Consider the following 22,066-nt stretch of genomic DNA (forward strand, 5'->3'; position numbering starts at 1 on the left):
CAACTTTTGTGCAAACCAATATACACTTATTAAAAAAAAATGTTGCCAAAAATATGTAACAGAATACATATTGAGGAAGAAATTCGATTTTTTTTTCTCCTTTTTTTATAGGATGTTTTATAACAGAAATTAAGAATTTTTATTTATTTTTGTCAGCCTTTTTTAGTTTATATTGCAAAAAAAACAAAAATACCACCAAAAGAAAGCTTTATTTGTGCGGAAAAAAAAAGAACATAATTTTTTTATTTTTTTTTTTTGGGTACAGCGTCACACAACTGTACAATGCAGTGCCGTATCGCAAAAAATGACCTGGTCATGAAGGGGCAGGGCAAGTGGTTAAAGAACACCAGGCAGAGCAAAGTAACAGGTTTTCTTGATAGGCTTTTCTCTCTTCCACTTACACATACTTTCCCTACCCTGTGGCTCTGTTCACCCTCCAGAGTCCTCTTCTTCCCAGGATGCAGTGCTCAGTGTCTGATTGACCAATTTTGATGCCAAGCACTGCACCTCTGGGGCGGGGTTCAGCACAGACCTACAAGGAGCCTACACAGGACTTCGGTCTCCGGTAGTTGCACTGTGCAGGTGATTGAACAGTGCAGAGAATGACTGAGGTGACTGGTTCACTTTAAAACCTTGCTTCTAGGTATAGTGGGGAAAATTAATTATTTGATCCCCTGCAGATTTTGTAAGTTTTCTCACAAAGAAATGAAGGGTATATCATTTTTTTTATCATAGGTGTATTGACAGAGACAGAATATCAACCAAAAATCCAGAAAACACATAAAACGCATAAAACAAATGCTATAAATGAAATCACAGTTCATTGAGTAAAATACGTATTTGATCCCCCAAGCAAAACATGACTTGGTACTTGGTGGAGAAACCCTTGTTGGCAAGCACAGAGGTAAGACGTTTCTTCTAGTTGGTTGCACACATCTCAGGAGGGATTTTGGTCCACTCTTCTTTACAGATCTTCTCTAAACCCTTAAGGTTTCTTGGCTGTTGCTTGGCAACTCGAGGTTTCAGCTCCCTCCATTAATTTTCTATAGGATTAAGGTGGGGAGACTGACTATAGGCCAGTGGTTCTCAACCTCAGTCCTCAAGTACCCCCAACAGGCCATGTTTGCAAGTTTTCTTTTATCTTGCACAGGTGCTTTAAATCAGAGTCAATGGCTTGGTATTTTGGACAGCTATTTTAGCAAAGAGAAATTCCAAAAACATGGCCTGTTGGGGGTACTTGAAGATTGAGGTTGGGAACCACTGGACAAGGCCATGGCCTTACCGGGCTTCTTCTTGAGCCACTCCTTTTGTTGCCTTGGCTGTATGTTTTGGGTCATTGTCATGCTGAAAGACCCATCCACCACCCATCAGCATTGTTCTGGCTGTGGGAACCAGGTTCTCATCCAAGACTTTACAATACATGGCCCCATCCATTGGCCCCTCATTGCGGCAAAGTCGGCCTGTACCTTTAGCAGAGAAACGGCCCCAAAGCATCATGTTTCCCCCTCCGTGCTTGACTGTAAGGGATGGTGTTCTTGGGGTCATAGTCAGCATTTTTCTTCCTCCAAACATGGTGAGTCAACTTAAAGCGGCTGAAGGGGAAAAAAAAAACCTGGAAGATAGGGGTGCGGTCCGCCCCGGGTGCCACACTTTGGGGGGTGTCAGTGACCGAGTGACTTTGCTTTGGGGCCGTTCTGCACCCGACTCGGGGTAACACCGTATGATCATCCCAAGGGCATCCCTGCTGTCTCTGGTTGCTCATTTTCATGTTAGTTTTTTTTTAGAACACCCCCCGGCGCCGAGGCCGCAATGGACTGGTCCAGACTGTCCAGTGAGTGACTGTATTCCCTCCTGCTAGCTCCGCCTCCACCCACCACTGCTGCTGCCTGTGTGTCTGTCATCTCTCTCCACTGGGGCGGCTGCTTCCACACAGTGAATGAAAGTGAGCAGGGGGGGGGGGGGGGAATAATGTAAGAAGAGGCTGCAGCCTGCAGAATTGTGTCTACCCCTGTGCTGGTCTAAGGTGGGGGTTCAGTGTGATTGCTATGTCCACCACTCCCTCCCCCTGCCATGTGTATTGTGTAGCTGTCTGATCTGATTTGGGGGGGGGGGGGGGGGGTAATGTAACAAGAGGCTGTGCTATATACAGGGTGCAGAATGCAGGCGTGTACTGTATACAGTCTGCAGAACGCATATATTTGCTATATACAGGGTGCAAAATCCAGGCATGTGCTGTATACAGGGTGCAGAATGCAGATATGTGCTATATACAGGGTGCAGAATGCAGGTGTGTGCTATATACAGGGTGCAGAATGCAGGTATGTGCTATATACAGGGTGCAGAATGCAGATATACAGGGAGCAGAATGCAGATATGTGCTATATACAGGGTGCAGAATCCAGGCGTGTGCTGTATACAGGGTGCAAAATCCAGGTGTGTGCTGTATACAGGGTGCAAAATCCAGGCGTGTGCTGTATACAGGGTGCAGAATGCAGATATGTGCTATATACAGGGTGCAGAATCCAGGCATGTGCTGTATACAGGGTGCAGAATCCAGGCATGTGCTGTATACAGGGTGCAGAATGCAGATATGTGCTATATACAGGGTGCAGAATGCAGGTGTGTGCTGTATACAGGGTGCAGAATGCAGATATGTACTATATGCAGGGTGCAGAATACAGATATGTGCTATATACAGGGTGCAGAATCCAAGCATGTGCTGTATACAGGGTGCAGAATCCAGGCATGTGCTGTATACAGGGTGCAGAATCCAGGCATGTGCTGTATACAGGGTGCAGAATCCAGGCATGTGCTGTATACAGGGTGCAGAATGCAGATATGTGCTATATACAGGGTGCAGAATGCAGGTGTGTGCTGTATACAGGGTGCAGAATGCAGATATGTGCTGTATACAGGGTGCAGAATCCAGGCATGTGCTGTATACAGGGTGCAGAATGCAGATATGTGCTATATACAGGGTGCAGAATGCAGGTGTGTGCTGTATACAGGGTGCAGAATGCAGATATGTGCTGTATACAGGGTGCAGAATGCAGATATGTGCTATATACAGGGTGCAGAATGCAGATATGTGCTATATACAGGGTGCAGAATCCAGGCGTGTGCTGTATACAATAAATATTCTTGAGTAAATGAAAAAAAATTGTGGGTGTTTTTTCATTTAAAAGTTGGGGGGGGTTGCCAGATGTAGGATCCGCCCCGGGTGCCAAGCGCTCTAGGTATGCCCATGCTGGAAGACAAAGGCATAATGTGCTAATATGCATCGCACACTAACACATTATGAAATAATAACCTTAGAATGAAGCCCTTCTGACATCTTGGCTGTACTTTTTTCCAGGACAGTCATCTGATATGGCACAACCTTTAAAATGGTTGTAGACTGCAGTTTGAAAAAAAAAAAAAAAAACTTCCCCGGCAAGGCAATGTCATAATGTGCATTGCATACTAGCACTTAGAGAGACTTACCTTAAAATGAAGCCCTCCCAAAAAAAAACAACAAAGCCCTCCAGTGGCATGCTGTCACCGCTCATAGGGCTTCCATCTTCCACCGGTCTTCCTTCTAGCTTTGTAGTCTCCAGTTACATGAGTTGCTGGGGCCGCAATGACGTCACTCCCGCACTTGTGCAAGGGAGCCCTCAGTTTTCTGCAAGAAGCTCTGAAGTTCCGTTACGATATGACGGACCTTCAGAGCGCATACGTCGCTGACGTCAGTGGCTGCATGCAGGGTGAATATCTCCTAAACTGTGCAGGTTTAGGAGATATACTTTTTTACCTACAGGTCAGCTTTATTATAGGCTTACCTGTATGTAAAAATAACAAAGCGGGGTTTACAACCACTTTAATGCCAAAGAGCTCACCTTTGTTCTCATCTGACCACAGCACTTTCTCCCAATCCTTCTCTGAATCATGTAGATGTTCATTGGTTTGACTGTACATATGAGGAGGGGGACACGTGACCCTAAGAACACCATCCCTTACAGTCAAACACGGAGGTGGAACCATGATGCTTTGGGGCTGTTTCTCTGCTAAAGGTACAGGCCGACTTTGCCGCATTGAGGGACCAATGGATGGGGCCACATATTGTAAAGTCTTGGATGAGAACCTTCCCTCAGCCAGAACACGGAAGATGGGTGGCGGATGTTTCTTTTAGCATGGTAATGACCCAAAACATACTGCCAAGGCAACAAAGGAGTGGCTCAAGAAGAAGCACATTAAGGTCACAGAGTCTCCAGACCTTTAATCCTATAGAAAATTTATGGCGGGAGCTTTAACTTCGAGTTGCCAAACCACAGCCAAGAAAACCTTAAGGATTTAGAGATCTGTAAAGAAGAAGAATGGACCAAAATCCATCCTGAGATGTGTTACAAACCTGGTCACCAACTGCAAGAAATGTCTGACCTCTGTGCTTGCCAACAGAGTTTCTCCACCAAGTACTAAGTCATGTTTTGCTCGGGGATCAAATACTTATTTTACTCACTCAACTGCAACTCAATTTATAACATTTGTATCATGTGTTTTTTTTTTTTTTGGCTGATATTCTGTCTCTATAATTTAAAATACAACGATGATAAAATGGCAGCCTTGCTTTCATTGTCTCTTGGGGGAGACCGCCTCTAATGGAGGGGTTCTGCACAGGCGCTCACTTCTGCAGGTGTAATGTGTTTAGTGAAAAATATCTGCAGCAGATTTATGCCCTGGTGAAATACAGTGAACCAGTAGCGTTGCTAGGGGGTGGGGTCCGCACCCGGGTGCCACCCGCTACAGGGCTGACACCATCACGAGGGTGGGAAAATCTCTGACTGACTTTGGAAGTTTATTTACTTTCAGCTGGAAACCCACCTACAGCGCAGCGGCAGCGGCGGGTGTTCTCCTCCTCCCATGTCTCTGTCACTACAGTGCTGCTGCCTGTCACGATCCATTCTCCACCCCGGGCGGGAAGGTTGCACGCTGTCCTCTCCAGCTGCCGCCCGGGTGTTCTATGGCCGCATGTGGCCCTTTGGTATATGATGTGCGACCCTCGGACCTCAGTCTGTAGTGGGAACTTTGATTAGGGTAATATCATTGATCTCTACTAGCCTCATGTTCTCCGTTTCCTTTTTTCTTCTGCAGCCTACCCCCAGCCAACAATGTATCATGACCCTCCTCCATTCGGTCTGCAGTTTCTGACAGTCCTCTCAAGTATTACATATAGTGAATATTACATTGGGCCCTTTGGTGATGTGCCGGGGCCTCATAAGTTAACAATCGCTGCTATAGAGCAATGACTCCCTGGTTTACATGCTTGTGTTGGACCATCAAGGCGCAGCCCCTGTGCTGCACATCATATAACGGCCTCTATACCTTGTGTTTTCCAGCTCCCATCCCTTATGAAAACTTCTACAGCAATCACAAGAATTCAGCGCCAGTGACCAGGTTTGAAGCTACAATCTTCTATACGAGTTGCCATTTTATCTGGAATTTCTTTGGCTACACCTGCCGTTTTCTTTAGGCCAGGGATGTGTGGTGGGGATAGTTGATGTTGAGGCAATGACTAGTATCAGAACCAGATACACACAGGTTACATACGCCGCAATCTAGCACTAGACCTTCTCTGTAACTCTAAACAGGGAACCTGTAAAAAAAAATTTAAGCGTTGCCTATGGAGATTTTTAAGAAACCGAAGTTTGGCGCCATTTCATGAGTGTGCACAATTTTAAAGCGTGACATGTTGGGTATGTATTTACTTGGCAAAACATCATCTTTTCATATTGTACAAAAAAATCAGGTTAACTTTTAGTGTTTTTTTTTTTAATATTCATTAATGCGTTTGGAAAATTGCTGCGCAAATACCGTGTAACATAAAAAGTTGCAACAACCACCATTTTATACCCTACGGCAGTGATGGCGAACCTTGGCACCCCAGATGTTTTGGAACTACATTTCCCATGATGCTCATGCACACTGCAGTGTAGTAGAGCATCATGGGAAATGTAGTTCCAAAACATCTGGAGTGCCAAGGTTCACCATCACTGCTCTAGGGGGTCTGCTAAAATATAATAAAACATATATATGTTTGGTGGTTCTGAGTTTATTTTTGTAGCAAAAACTTTGATTTGTACATGTAGGAAAGAAGTGTCAGAATTGGCCTGGGTGTCAAGTTGTTAATTACCACAAGTAAGTAATATACATCTGTAGCACTAACCCCCGAAGGAGCTGCTGGTTCGATTGGGCCTACCGTTACCGTCTTCACCTCGATTTGTGTCTAGGGGTTTCCCGTGGTAGATGGCCCAGAAACTTTAGAGACTGACGACAGATCCGCTTAAAGGAATTTTTATTTGCAAAAAACATAGTTAACGAACAGCCTCTTAGTATAGGATCAGAGGGTTAGGAGGACAAGTTCAGGTACTCTTAGGGCCGGTTCACACAGCGAGGCGATGCGAGGCGACACGACTCGCCTCGCCTCGCTCCCGCAAGTCGCCCCAGTTCTGTACAATGGAACCGTTCTGAGAGGAGCGACTCGAGTCGCTCCGACTCAGAAAAAAGGTTCCTGTACTACTTCTGGGCGACTTCGGGGGCGACTTGCATTGACTTCTATACAGAAGTCCTCTGCAAGTCGCAGCTGAGGTCCCCGCAGGTCGTGGCGAGGCAAGTCGGAGACGCCTCGCCGCGCCTCGCTGTGTGAACCGGCCCTTAGTGTCAAAGTCAATAATAAAGAACTCTCTTACTTTGACTAAATCCAGAGAATAGCCATTCACAACTGGATGTTCACTCTAGTTGGACAGTCCCTCTCTCACAAGGCCTAGCAGCCAACAAGGTGCTTTACTCAGGAACAAGTCTCTGCCACAGACGTTATTGTAGAACATGTAAGAATAAGACTCTGCCACAGACGTTATTGTAAAACATGTAGAAAACTAGGACTTGTAGAACACTCGTGTAATACCTGGATCTTTCAGCCGGTTTGGCGATACCCATGAGATTGGATTCACTTAGGTCCCTCAGCCTCACCAGGCTCTCGCTAAGAAACCAACCCGTACGTGGCCTTCTTCTGAAGAGTCCTCCCCTGGATAGCAACGAAGTTGCTGGGCCTCTCCACAACTGGAGACGGCACCAGACCACCTCCGAATCCCTTCCTTAGTTTCCCTGCCTCGGGCTAGCCAGCCTCGAGACATAAAGTCAGGTGGATCCACACCTCAGGCCATAGCCTTCCTGGGGGCTGGTCAGGAGGACCAGGACCATGGAATCAGAACATACTTCTGGACCGGAAACCCCGAACCACGTGACATCCGCATCTTAAGTACCCTCTCCCAGAAAGCACAGCAAGAGGGACACTCCCACTGGGCGGGCTCTGAGAGAAAGTAACCTTAAAGCACCCAACCAGACACTGGTTCCATGCCTGCCAGAAGAGACAGTGCCCCCGGTGGCCAGGCCGAACACCCTATAGTCCAGTCAGACTGATGCTGAGGTCAAAATTTTGAATAATTATACCCAAACCAAACTGGAGTTCAGGTGTAACCTTAAATTTCAAAAACGCATAGCGCGTGCTCTTTAGGATCCGGCGCTACACATATAATTATTATATATTGTTTTTAAGGTAATTCACTATTTTCAAAAACTGTACTCAAGCAGGTGGCTTAACGTACAAATTACTGAAGATTGAAGTTATAACTTCCAACCAGTAATTTCACAGTAAATAAATAATAAATTAATATGTTATAACATATAGGATATAAATATATGATTTAGCTGGTACCTTTTCAGCAGCAGCAGATTCATTCTCAATCTCCCTCTTAACTGTGTGAGAAAAAACATGGGATTGTGGGTAAATCTTATACCCATAAACCCGTGCTTTTTCCTTCTAGTAAAATGGGTGTTCCACGCGCAAATTTTATTTTTTTAAAGTCAGCAGCTACAAACACACATGTCCCAGAAGACATCGGGGGTGGGGGGGTGGCTGGATTGTTAGTACAGGCTATACATTATAAAAAGAAGAATTATTATTTTTTAACTAGCCAAAAAGGAGGGGTAGGGAGGTGGTCTTTCATTTAAGACCACCTCTTAAAAGTGGGTGGAACTCCGCTTTAAGAGGGCTGGGCTGGAAGGGAGCAATGCTTTGCAAAGCATTCTCTGAATGGCACCTGTGCAGAGTGGCTGGCTGACCTCTTGTGTTCAGCAGGGTTCCTTCTCAGCACAGGATCTTTAAGCTAGAGAAGATTACTGGAGTAGCGAGCAATGTCTACTTCAGTGATTTCCAGCCATTTATTGCTGTCCCTGTCTCCTCTCGGGAGATTCACCTCTCTATTTGCCCTGGTGACCACAATCCCCGCCAGTGGCGTAACATGGGTTGTCAGCACCCGGGACAAGGCGAGTAATTTGTGCCCCCTAACCTGCGGACTCCCTTCCCTTCCTACAATAGTACTGACCAGCCTGATTTCTACACTGACCACTACACTAACCTAACTGACTCCTGCACTAACCTACCTGATTCCTACACTGACCTACTTGACCACTACACTAACCTTCCTGCTTCCTATACTGGCCACTACACTGACCTACCTGTCCACTATCCTGACCACTACGCTACCTGATTCCTACACTGTCCACTACACTACACTGCACTACACTACACTGCACTGCACTGCCCACTATTCTGCACTGCCCACTACACTGTCCACTACACTACACACTGCACTGTCCACTACACTACACTGACCACTCTAGACTACACGCTGTACTGCCCACAATACTAACACCAGACCTTTCTTTTGTTTATACTGACTCTAACTGCTTGTCCTATCTCTCTAATCTCTTTGGCTGCTCCCTCTCTCCAGTTTTTATCCACTCCCTCACCTGCAGCTTGTAGCTTTCATCAATCTGGAGGAGAGGGGGGAGCCTGTAGGAGGTGAAGACAGCAGCGGTGTTCACAACATGGTGGAGGTGGGACTCCAGGGGCAAACGCGATCCCGGATAGGCCAGCCCCGCCACGATCACTGATTGGCCAGCTCCACTGCGGTCACGGACATACCAGCCCCGCCGCGATCACAGATAGACCAGCCCCGCCAAAGCTGCCACACATAACTCCATTCACCAAATCACAGGGCACCAGCCGCAGTTGAGCTCAGGGACACAGGAGGTTAGCATTAAGGGGACAGAGCCGGCAGTGACGCACACTGTCTGGTGAGGGATTTCGCCCCCCCTAAATGTTGTGCCCGGGGCCGCGGCCCCCTCCGCACCCCCCACGCTACGCCACTAGTCCCCGCTACAAAAAAGAATGGGAAATCCAACATTTTAGAGTTGTCACAAGAACAGGAGGTTCTTTTGACTTCTGTCCAAGAGGAGACATCCCCTTTGGGACAGAAGTCCAAGAGGTCCAAGTGGAGCTTTCCTCCTACTTTACTTGCAGGTATGGTATATACATAGTTACATTGGTCCAAGCTGAACCAATATAACAATGTATAAAATATCCATACCTGGAATCTATTTTTAATAACATCTGAATAGTTAAATGTCCACAGCAAGGCTGCAGCTCAACTTTAGATTAAGACCCCTTTCACACCGCAGGCATTTTTTCGGGCGCTACAGCACTAAAAATAGCACCTGAAAAAAGCGGCTCCATTCACTCCAGTGTGAAAGCCTGAGGGCGGTGTTCTGGCAGGGTGTCACAAAAAGTCCTGCCAGCAGCTTCTTCGGAGCGGTGAAGGAGCGGTGAACTCACCTCTCCTCCACCGCTGCTCCCCATTGAAATCAATGGGACAGCGCTGTGATACCGCCAGCAAAACGCAGCACGGGCCGATATAACCCCTTTACAACCGCTAGAGGGGGGTTAAATCCACCCCGCTAGTGGCCAAATAGGGCTGCTAAAACTACGGTAAAGCGGTGCAAAAACCGCGCCGATTTACCGCTGATGCCCTAGGCTGCTCGGTGTGAAAGAGAATTCTGATTCTCAACGTCGTTTAACATTTTCTCTGCCAGAGCCATTTCTGCTTTTGTTGTACTCATTGTTAAAGAATTTTAGGCCTGAAGATTACAAAAAAAACGGTCAAACATTATATATTTTCTGAAAGCAGACACCCCAGAGAATAAAATAATGGTAGTTCCAATTTTTGTCACACAATATTACTAGACTAAAGGTCAGTAAAAAATACAGCACGCAAAGCACAATAAATCGTAGTAAAATTTCTTTGAGTTTTCTGTACTCAGCCACTAGACTGTTAGTTACTACGGTTGTTATCTGTACTGGTTGGCCATCTTTGGTTGTTGGAGTGGCTTGGCGTTGTGTCAATGCCACTCTTTTTTACTGTGTGTCTTTTTTTAAATGTAATAAAAAGAATAGAAAAAAAAAACTTTGTGTGCATTTAAATGACGACAAACTTCAGTACCCTATATTTTCCATAGATGGCACTTTAAAAGCCCCCTATAGGTCACCAGTTTAGTGTTACGGAGGGACGGAGGGGGTCCAGTGTTAGAACTATTGCTCTCAGTCCAATGTGCACGGTGATATGTAACATGTGTATCGAAATTGACGTTTTCATGTGTAGGCGTCCCAACACATACGTTTTTACGTTCAAACGTGCGTATATGGGTGGGGGGGGGGGGGTCTAAAAACATTTTTGGGAGGAATGTTATGTGCTTGGGTGTCGCTTTTCAATTTAGATTTTTTTTTTTACTTTTTTTTTTTTTATCACATAAGAGACAAAAAACGGAAAATTCTATACTCACCTTTCCGTAATTTTCCTTTCCTGACGCATCTTCATGGCACCACACACTGGGTTGTGACTCCGCCCCCACAACCTGACAGGATTGGTTAACTATAAATTTGAAGGGGAGACCTCCCGCTGCATTCTCTGTAAATATCATCATAAACTAAACAAACGGGAGGGATTTGTGTGGTGCCATGAAGATGCGTCAGGAAAGGAAAATTACGGAAAGGTGAGTATAGAATTTTCCGTTTTCCTGACGCCTTCATGGCAGCACACACTGGGAAATAACTCGCCAGACGGGTGGGTAAATGCAAAATATATTTAATTCCTATAATGTCGAAGAGTTGGCTCTAATAACAGATCTACCAAACTCTGCCAAGGACAAAAGGGCAGAATTCACTCTATAGTGAGAAATGAAAGTATGTTCAGAAGACCATGTAGCTGCCCTACAAATCGTCTCTGGAGAAACTCTGCAATATGCCGCCCAAGAAGTAGCCACTGCCCTAGTAGAATGAGCCCTGATGTCTTCTGGAATCGCCAAATGTTGCGTGGAATATGCCTTTTTAATGGCCCTCACCAACCAGGCCGCAATAGTGCGTGAGGAAGCTGGGAGCCCGCGTCTAGTTCCATGAGGAATAATTAACCAGTTGCCGACCGCCGCACGACGATGTACGTCGATAGCATGGCACGGGCAGGCATATTGGCGTACATGTACGTCCCTTGCCTCCCGCGGGTCGGGGGCCCGATCGGGCCCCCGCCCGGTGCCTGCGGCGGTCGGTATTCGTGCGGGAGCGATCCCGGACGAGGGGACGGCCATTCGTTCATGGCCACCCCCTCGCGATCGCTCCCGACGAATAGGAATCCCCCGTGACATCACTTCCTCTCCTGTAATGTAAACACAGGAGAGGAAGTGATGTATTCTCTCCTCCGTGTCGGTATTTTTCGTTCCGACACGGAGGAGAGCGGATCGGTGAGTTGCACCAACACTCTACACACACAGTAGAACATGCCAGGCACACTCACACCCCCCCTTTACCCCCCGACCACCCCCCCAATTACCCCTGCCCCCCAGTCACAGTGACACCAATGTCATTTTTTTTTTATTTTATTTTTTTTTTTGCATTGGTGTCATTTGTGACTGTAATAACTGTTAGGGCAGTTAGAGTTAGCCCCCTTTAGTTCTAATGTACCCCCCTAACCCCCCCAATAAAGGTTTAACCCCGTGATCACCCCCCGTCGCCAGTGTCACTAAGGCTGGGTTCACATTGCAGCGGTTTATGAGAACGAATGTGATTCGCACCGCACTGCAGTGCAAATCACATCCGATCTCTGTGCGATTCGAGTTCAGCCATTCGCCGCACCCGCCGCACCCGCCACACCCGCCGCACCCACCGCAAATTCGCACGGGACCCTTTTTTTGGCTCGCAGCAGAATCGGATCGCATGGGTGTTCACACCATGCGATCCGAGTTTGCAGATCGCACTGCGATATGCGAACTGATCTGGGGGTGTCAGTAACATTTCACTGACACTCCCAGCAGTTCGCATAGGGCAGTGTGAACTGCCGCCGGGAGGCATGCGATGCGGGAACCCGCCGCGGATTTGCGGCGTTTCCGCATCGCTCCAGTGTGAACCCAGCCTAATAAGCGATCATTTTTCTGATCGCCGTATTAGTGTCACAGGTGACGCTAGTTAGGCAGGTAGGTATTTAGGTTCGCCGCAGCTTTTTATAGCGCCGGGGACCCCCATATACTACCGCATAAAGCCCCCTGATTGCCCCCTAGTTAACCCTTTCACCAGTGATCACTATATAACTGTTACAGGTGACGCTGGTTGGTTAGTTATTTTTTATAGTTTCAGGGCACCCGCCATTTATTACCTAATAAAGGTTTAACCCCCTGATCACCCGGCGGGTGTCATTTGTGACTAATAACTGTTAGGGCAGTTAGGGTTAGCCCCCTTTAGTTCTAAGGTACCCCCCTAACCCCCCCAATAAAGGTTTAACCCCGTGATCACCCCCCGTCGCCAGTGTCACTAAGGCTGGGTTCACATTGCAGCGGTTTATGAGAACGGATGTGATTCGCACCGCACTGCAGTGCAAATCACATCCGATCTCTGTGCGATTCGAGTTCAGCCATTCGCCGCACCCGCCACACCCGCCGCACCCGCCGCAAATTCGCACGGGACCCTTTTTTTGGCCCGCAGCAGAATCGGATCGCATGGGTGTTCACACCATGCGATCCGAGTTTGCAGATCGCACTGCGATATGCGAACTGATCTGGGGGTGTCAGTAACATTTCACTGACACTCCCAGCAGTTCGCATAGGGCAGTGTGAACTGCCGCCGGGAGGCATGCGATGCGGGAACCCGCTGCGCATTCGTGGCGTTCCCGCATCGCTCCAGTGTGAACCCAGCCTAATAAGCGATCGTTTTTCTGATCGCTGTATTAGTGTCACAGGTGACGCTAGTTAGGCAGGTAGGTATTTAGGTTCGCCGCAGCTTTTTATAGCGCCAGGGACCCCCATATACTACCGCATAAAGCCCCCTGATTGCCCCCTAGTTAACCCTTTCACCAGTGATCACCATATAACTGTTACAGGTGACGCTGGTTGGTTAGTTATTTTTTTATAGTTTCAGGGCACCCGCCATTTATTACCTAGTCTCACTAGTGTACCCCTAAATTTAGGGGTGTCTACTTTCCAAAATGGGGTCATTTGGGGGGGGTTTGTGCCATCTTGGCATTTTATGGCCTTCAAAACTGTAACGCCCTTAGAAAGCCTGAAGGCGGTGCTTGGTTTTCGGGGCCCCGTACGCGGCTAGGCTCCCAAAAAGTCCCACATATGTGGTATCCCCGTACTCAGGAGAAGCAGCAGAATTTATTTTGGGGTGTCATTTCACATATGCCCATGGCATGTGTGAGCAATATATCATTTAGTGACAACTTTGTGAAAAAAAAAAAAAAAAAAAAAAGTTTGTAATTTTCCCTCAACTTGTGGCAAAATATAAAATATTCCATGAACTCAACATGCCTCTCAGCAAATAGCTTGGGGTGTCTACTTTCTAAAATGGGGTCATTTGTGGGGGTTTTGTGCCATCTTGGCATTTTATGGCCTTCAAAACTGTAATAGGTAGTGAGAAGTGAACTCAAAAATGTACGCCCTTAGAAAGCCTGAAGGCGGTGCTTGGTTTTCGGGGCCCCGTACGCGGCTAGGCTCCCAAAAAGTCCCACATATGTGGTATCCCCGTACTCAGGAGAAGCAGCAGAATTTATTTTGGGGTGTCATTTCACATATGCCCATGGCATGTGTGAGCAATATATCATTTAGTGACAACTTTGTGAAAAAAAAAAAAAAAAAAAAAAGTTTGTAATTTTCCCTCAACTTGTGGCAAAATATAAAATATTCCATGAACTCAACATGCCTCTCAGCAAATAGCTTGGGGTGTCTACTTTCTAAAATGGGGTCATTTGTGGGGGTTTTGTGCCATCTTGGCATTTTATGGCCTTCAAAACTGTAATAGGTAGTGAGAAGTGAACTCAAAAATTTACGCCCTTAGAAAGCCTGAAGGCGGTGCTTGGTTTTCGGGGCCCCGTACGCGGCTAGGCTCCCAAAAAGTCCCACATATGTGGTATCCCCGTACTCAGGAGAAGCAGCAGAATTTATTTTGGGGTGTTATTTCACATACGCCCATAGCATGTGTGAGCAATATATCATTTAGTGACAACTTTGTGTAAAAAAAAAAAAAAATTTTTTTTTTTGTCATTATTCAATCGCTTGAGGCAAAAAAAGAAAATATTCAATGGGCTCAACATGCCTCTTATCAATTTCCTTAGGGGGTCTACTTTCCAAAATGGGGTCATTTGGGGGGGTTTTGTACTGCCCTGCCATTTTAGCACCTCAAGAAATGAGATAGGCAGTCGTAAACTAAAAGCTGCGTAAATTGCAGAAAACGTACCTTCGTTTGTAGATGTGACAACTTTTGCGCAAACCAATAAATATACAATTATTGACTTTTTTTTTACCAAAGACATGTGGCTGAATACATTTTGGCCTAAATGTATGACTAAAATTGAGTTTATTGGATTTTTCTAATAACAAAAAGTAGAAAATATCATTTTTTTTCAAAATTTGCGGTCTTTTTACGTTTATATCGCAAAAAATAAAAATCGCAGAGGCAATCAAATACCATCAAAAGAAAGCTCTATTTGTGGGAAGAAAAGGACGCAAATTTTGTTTGGGTACAACATTGCATGACCGCGCAATTACCAGTTAAAGCAGCGCAGTGCCAAAGTGTAAAAAGACCTCTGGTCATTTACCAGCAAAATGGTCCGGTCTGAAAGTGGTTAAGAGAGAGTCCGTTTTTCTAAAAGAGGTCGTAGCTGACAGGTAGTTGGTGATGGTGGATTTAATGTCCAGCGGATGAGGATCTCCCTGGTCGTCAGTGAAGGATGGAAGGACAATATCTTGGTTATAGTGAAAGGAAGAAGCCACTTTGGGTATAAAACGATCTGAGGGTCTAAGAACTACCCTGTCTGGAAAGAAAACCAGATAAGGCTCCGAAATAACCAGGGCTTGAATTTCCGACACTCTTTTGGCTGATGTTATGGCAATTAGAAAGGCAAGCTTCAAAGTCAAGTCCCATAGTGAAATAGATTCCACAGGAATAAACGGTGGACTAGAAAAAGCATGGAGAACTACCGATAGATCCCATGCCGGAAACATAGGCTTCCTAGGAGGCTTTATCTTCAGGCTAGCCTTAAGAAATTGGATGACCAGGGGATGAAAAGCCCATTTTGTGCCTGTTTTAGCAGAGAGAGCCGAAACCTGCACCTTGAGGGTGCTTGAACTGAGGCCTTTGTTAATTCCCGACTGAAGGAACTCCAGGATTTGAGGCGGTCCCGGAGCAAGAGGGTTCCAACTTCTTTCTCGGGCCATAAGGCAGAACTTTTCCCAAATTCTAGTATAGATGGAATTCGTGGAAACTTTCCTAGCCTGCATTAAGGTAGAAATGACCTCCTGGGAGCAGCCTTGCGCCTTCAACCTAGACCTTTCAACTTCCAGGCCATCAAATGTAACCTCTCGGGAGCAGGATGAAGAAACTGCCCCTGTGAGAGGAGGTTTGGTTCTAGTGGCAGAGCAATTGGTGGCTGGACACTGAGTTGTAGAAGAGTTGTAAACCACGGCCTCCTCGGCCAGAACGGAATTATTGCGATTACTGTTACTGAGGACCTCCGAAGTCTGGACAGGAATCTCACAATTAGAGGAGTAGGCGGGAATATATACCCCAACCTGAAACTCCATGGATGTGTCAGGCAGTCTATTCCCTCGGCTGACGGAAACGGATTCCTCGACAGGAACCTGCGACATTTGGTGTTCAAGGGAGTGGCTGCTAGATCTATCTCCGGTGTCCCCCAGGTTTCCGTCAGGAAAGAAAAAATTTGAGGACTCAAAGACCACTCGTTGTTGGACAACGGCTTCCGACTCAGATAGTCGGCTAATGCATTCTGCGTTGCTGGGACATATACTGCTCTCAAGTCTGCTAGGTGAACTTGGGCCCATTCTAAAATGGGACGAACTTCCTCCATCAAGGTAACACTTCTTGTACCTCCTTGTCTCTGCACATACGATACTGCCACCTTGTTGTCCATCCTGATAAGCACACTCTTCCCCGAGAGCAGAGATGTGAATGCCGTTAGGGCATGAAAGGCTGCCCTGAGCTCCAAAATATTGGAAACTACTCCTAGGGCTTGGAACTGCCACTGGCCTTGGACTGCTAGATCCTGGTAGTGTCCTCCCCAGCCGCTCTGGCAAGCGTCCGAAGTCACCACTTCTGGGTCTGGAGGGACTATTGGCTTGAATTTCTCTAAATTGTTCTGGTGTGTCCACCACCATACTGATCGTTTCACCGACTTGGAAATGACAATGGTCTGATGCATGGACACTCCATTCCACTGCCTGAGAAAGGAGATTTGTAGGATCCTCATGTGCCATTGGGACCATTGCACCATGGGTATGGTGGCTGACATGGATCCCAGCATGCTTAGACAGACCCTGGCTGAAAGATGACTTGCTGACAGCAGTCTCCGCATCTTTTGAATTAGGAGCTGAATCTTTGCCTGTGGTAACTGAACTCTGTTCAGTTTGGTGTCCAGATGTGCTCCTAGAAACACCATCTTCTGCGTAGGTTGTAAACTGCATTTTTTGAAATTGATGATCCACCCGAAGTTGTGGAGAGTTGAAAGAAGAATTTCCCGATGCTGAAGTAATAACTCTCGACTTTTTGCTAACAGTAGGATGTCGTCTAAATAATGGTGAATTTGAAGACCTTTCCCCCTCAGGAACGCTACTAATGGTAGGAGAGTTTTGGTAAAAGTCCTGGGAGCTGACGAAATGCCGAATGGAAGGCATCGAAACTGGAAATGGGAATGATTGATGGAGAACCGAAGAAATTTCTGAAAGGCCGGATGTATTGGGATGTGAAGATAGGCGTCCGATAAATCTACTGACAGCATCCAATCGCCCAGATTTATTGCCAAGAGTATGGACTGGAGGCTCTCCATTTTGAAGGCTTCTATTTTGATGTTTCTGTTGAGCTTCTTGAGATCCATTACTGGACGAAAATCTCCTGTCCTCTTCTTTACCAAAAATAACGGGGAGTAGAAACCTCTGCCTCTTTGAGTTGATGGAACCTCCACAATAGCCCCCTTCTGTTTTAAATCTGCTACATATTCTATCAGGAGGTTTTTCCTGAACAGTGTGGAAGGCAGTCTGGTAGGCTGAAAGTGGTTTCCTGGAAGCCCGTTCAAGAATTCCCATTTGTGCCCATACCTGATTGTGGACAGTGCCCAATTGTCCTGTATATGTTTTGTCCAGATCTGCAGAAACCCTCTTAGCCTGGCGCCCACCTGGGCTGGGTGAGCGGGCAAACTTTCAAAAGGACTTTGGATGCTCCCCTGCGGGTGCAGCCTTGGTCTTCTGCATTCTCAGAAAGGAAGGCTTGGTATTCTTCCAATCCCTCCTGAATTCTCTGCCGGGACGATAGGATCTGGATTCTCTATACTTGTCCGGAAGATTTCGCCTAAAAGAAGGCCCTTTGTGAGCTTTGGGTCTTCTGTCGGAGGGAATCAGGCCAGATTTCCCTCCTGTGACTTTGGAAATAGCCGAATCCAATTTGGCCCCAAAGAGATTAGAACCATCGTAAGGGATCTTGCACCAATTAATTTTGGAGGCTGTATCGGCCATCCACGGCTTCAGCCATAGGGCCCTCCTAGCTGTTACCGATGCCAACATTGTTCTGGCCGAGGATCTTATGATGTCCACTGAGGCCTCTGCTACAAAGTCACCTGCCAATCTAATCTCTTGCAGGGAAGAGACTAATTTCTCCATTTCTGCACCTTCTAGCAGATCCTTCTCCAATTTAGTAGCCCATCCAGAAATAGCTCTTGCCACGGCTGCCGTAGTAATAGCCGGTCTGCAGGAGCCCCCTGCCATGGAATACGCTTTCTTTAGCTCCAAGTCCATTTTACGGTCCAGTACGTCTTTAAAAGAGACCGCATCTTCAATGGGTAAAGTGACATGACGGGCCAGGCGCATCAGGGAGGAATCCACTATGGGAGCATTAGTCAAAGGTTTAACCTTTGATTCGTCCAGGGGATACATTTTAGCTAATCTGTTAGCTATGCTGGGTCGTTTGTCTGATTCCCACTCATCTTTAATAAGATCTCCGAGTTCCTCAATAAATGGGAAGGACACTGGTCGTCTTTTTAAATTGGGAAAGTACTTGCGGGTCTTCTGAGGCTCAGGAATAATATCCTCCCAGCCGATAGCCTCTTTGACCGACTTTGCAAATGGTTCCACCAAAGAAAAATCAAATCCTGCAGACATTTCCTGGCCGTCATTATCTGAGGATGATTCCGAAGCTTGGGAATGATATGTGTGTGCAGTGGATGTGCTGGGGCCTGCCACCTCCATAGCGGGTGCTGTTGCCAAAATAGATTCACGCACTGATTCCCTTATGAGGTCAGTCGCAATTCTGGCGTCTGCTTCCTTCTCTTTAGTTGCTTCATTGAAGCAAGAGCGACAGGCAAGCTTCTCCGGAAGGGCCGGTGCGCCACATATCCAGCAGGCGTTAGCTGCGGGTCTGGTGCGATGGCTGTGATGAGAGGAAGGAGACCTGTGGTCCGAGCGGCTATGCCGAGGGCGACCGTGGTGGGAGCGACCATGTCTCCGACGAGATGAGGACCTGGAGCGACTTCTGTGCGATCTCCTACTGGAAGTGCGACTTGAGCCTCTTCCATGCCTGGAACTTGCTCCTCTTGATCTGGTAGGGCTGCAAGAAAAGCAGCATCTTTAGCAGTCGGCACTCTTTTTTCTCCCCTTCAATACTCACCTACGACGTTTGTAGAGCCTCTTACCTTTCCGGCTGTCGATGGTCTGCGTGGGCAGTGGACTCCATGAAAAAGGGTAGACAGAGTAGACTGAAGGGAAGAAAAAAAAAGAATTTTCCTTGCGATACCGATAGTAGATAAATAATTAAAAAAACACACTTTTTTTTTTTTTTTTTTTTTTAAAACCTGCCCCTTTAAGAATTTAGCATTGCACAACAGCTGGTAGAATACACACAAAAAACAACTATGCAGATATAGTAGAAAAAGAAAAGGAATATTCTTACCTTATCCAGCCGATAACAGAAATACAGGGCAGTGTTTTGTAAACAGCAGCATGCAGAAGCATACAGCTGTGATTTTAAAAACGGCGCCATAGCGGCGCCGAATGACGCTCCGCGCATGCGCAGAACGGCTCGAGGATACCGGCGCCATCTTGGAAGAGGGAAAAACCCTCTCTTCGGGAAGAAAACCAAAAACCAGCTGCAAACAGACATGCGCAGAGCGGCGAGGACACTAGCGGCGGCCATGACAGCTGTCTGGAGGACAGCAAGACCCAGCCACTCCTACAGGGAAAAAGGTATTTTCTTAAGTAAGAAAAAGGATAGGATACATAAAGGGGAGCCCACTGCATAATAAGAAGCTTATTTAAAGCTTATAAAAAATTCCGTGAGATGTCCCCTGAGACCAGCAGAACGGGGATTCCCTCCATAGAGCTCATTTAGAGACTGTACAGGAGGGACTTCCAAACAGGAGAGGCTTGAACCTGCTGGGGTGAGGCGGTAAGAGGCTTATTCATCTGTAGGTATCTTAGAAACTCGAACGCTCCAACCTGTCAGGTGAGGATAAAAAAGAGAATGCAGCGGGAGGTCTCCCCTTCAAATTTATAGTTAACCAATCCTGTCAGGTTGTGGGGGCGGAGTCACAACCCAGTGTGTGCTGCCATGAAGGCGTCAGGAAAGTCCCTTATGTGATGATTTGTTGTTGACAGGTTCTCTTTAAAGTGGGGTGCCCCCTAAAAAAAAAAAAAAAAAAAAAAAATAATTTAAAAGTCAGCAGCTACAAATACTGCAGCTGCTGACTTTTAATAATCGGACACTTACCTGTCCCAGGATCCAGCGATGCAGTGGGAACGAAGCTCCGCTCGTCCCCCCTCCACTCGGCGGTGCCGGTACTCTTATTGTGGGCACCCGGCTGTGGCTTCACAGCCGGGCAACCACTGCGCATGCGCGAGCGGCGCCGTGCGCCGTTATACGCCGCACAGTCATCTGGGACACGTGACAGGTCCCAGATGACTGTGCAGCGCCGAGGGGAAGTGATGTCACCAGCCCGGGCACTGTAGGAGGCAGACTACGAGGGATCCCCTAGCAACATGCATTTAGAGGTGAGTAAAATTATTTATTTATTTTCAATTTTTTTTTTTAATGAATTTTTAAATTTTTTTTGGTGGCATCACCACTTGAAACATCTAAAAGACCCCCGATGTCTCCCCTGTACTCCACTGAATGTAATACAATGCAGATCCTATTACATGAGAGTGGACGTGTGTCTGCTTTTCTCCCTCCCCTCTTCCTGGCCGCACCCGCAGTGTCGGTCCTGGGCCTGCAGCTGGGCAAATGGAGCCCTGGATACATAGCGGGGGAACGGGTGCCAATACCAGGGGTGTGTAGAAGCAACTGGGCAGCAGTTTAGCCACCCAAATGCTTCCATCTGACAGGCATGAGTCTACAGTCACCAGGAATGTGTGTGAATATAAAATACATGTAAATAAGTCGAAAGAAACCTGTGTGCGTTGCAGCAGTTTTTTCTTGTTACAGTGCCTTAAAGAATTATTCACACCCCTTGAAATGTTCCACATTTTGTCATGTTACAACCAAAAATGTAAATGTATTTTATTGGGATTTTATGTGATAGACCAACACAAAGTGGCACATAATTGTGAAGTGGAAGGAAAATGATAAATGTTTTTCAACATTTTTTACAAATAAATGTGAAAAGTGTGGGGTACATTTGTATTCAGCCCCCTTTACTCTGATACCCCTAACTAAAATCTAGTGGAACCAATCGCTTTCAGAAGTCACCTAATTAGTAAATAGAGTCCATCTGTGTGCAATTTAATCTCAGTATCTCAGTATAACTACTGCTGTTTTGTGAAGCCCTCAGAGGTTTGTTGGAGAACCTTCGTTAACAAAACAGCATCATGAAGGCCAAGGAATACACGACAGGTCGGGGATAAAGTTTTAGAGAAGTTTAAAGTGGGGTTAGGTTATAAAAAAATATCCCAAGCTTTGAACATCTCACAGAACACTGTTCAATCCATCATCCGAAAATGGAAAGAGGCAACAACTGCAAACCTAACAAGACATGGCCGTCCACCGAAACTGACAACTCTGGTAACTCTGGAGGAGCTGCAAAAATCTACAGCTCAGGTGGGAGAATCTGTCCACAGGACAACTATTAGTCGTGCTCTCCACAAATCTGACCTTTATGGAAGATTGGCAAGAAGAAAGTCATTGTTGAAAGAAAGCCATATGAAGTCCTGTTTGCAGTTTGCGAGAAGCCATGTGGAGGACACAGCAAACATGTGGAAGAAGGTGCTCTGGTCAGATGAGACCTAAAAGCAAAACGCTATGTGTGGCGGAAAACTAACACTACACACCATCCTGAATACACCATTTTCCACCATTTCCTTCAGCAGGGACAGGGAAGCTGGTCAGAGTTGATGGGAAGATGGATGGAGCCAAGTACAGGACAATCTTAAAGCGGTAGTAAACCCGCATTTTTTTTTTTTTTTTTTTTTAAACCTGCAAAGCAAAAGGCATAATGAGCTAGTATGCACCGCATACTAGCTCATTATGAAATACTTACCTTAGAACGAGGCCCCGACATCTCGCCCGATCCACGCCGAGGAAGCCGACATGCTCCCTCGGCGTCTCTTCCGGGTATCGCGGCTCCGGCGCTGTGAGTGGCCGGAGCCGCGATATCGTCAC

General features: G+C 46.6%; 1 protein-coding gene and 1 long non-coding RNA gene across 2 annotated transcripts in view; one reads left to right on the forward strand and one right to left on the reverse strand.

The window, feature by feature from the left end:
- The window catches only part of PSTPIP2 (proline-serine-threonine phosphatase interacting protein 2), a 201,523-nt gene that overhangs the window by 158,232 nt on the left and 21,225 nt on the right, over positions 1–22,066 (forward strand). Inside the window, exon 12 of the mRNA XM_077463071.1 lies at positions 5,373–5,430. Coding sequence (XP_077319197.1) covers positions 5,373–5,430 — 58 coding nt within the window. The remainder of the gene's footprint in view (positions 1–5,372; positions 5,431–22,066) is intronic.
- Positions 1–22,066, reverse strand: part of LOC143941113 (uncharacterized) — a 65,670-nt gene that overhangs the window by 28,774 nt on the left and 14,830 nt on the right. The gene's annotated exons all lie outside the window — the stretch shown is intronic.

Source organism: Lithobates pipiens, unplaced genomic scaffold (genome assembly GCF_037356315.1).
Source record: "Lithobates pipiens isolate NorthernLeopardFrog02 unplaced genomic scaffold, aLitPip1_a1.2 Scaffold_3, whole genome shotgun sequence".
In the NCBI taxonomy this organism is placed as follows: domain Eukaryota; kingdom Metazoa; phylum Chordata; class Amphibia; order Anura; family Ranidae; genus Lithobates; species Lithobates pipiens.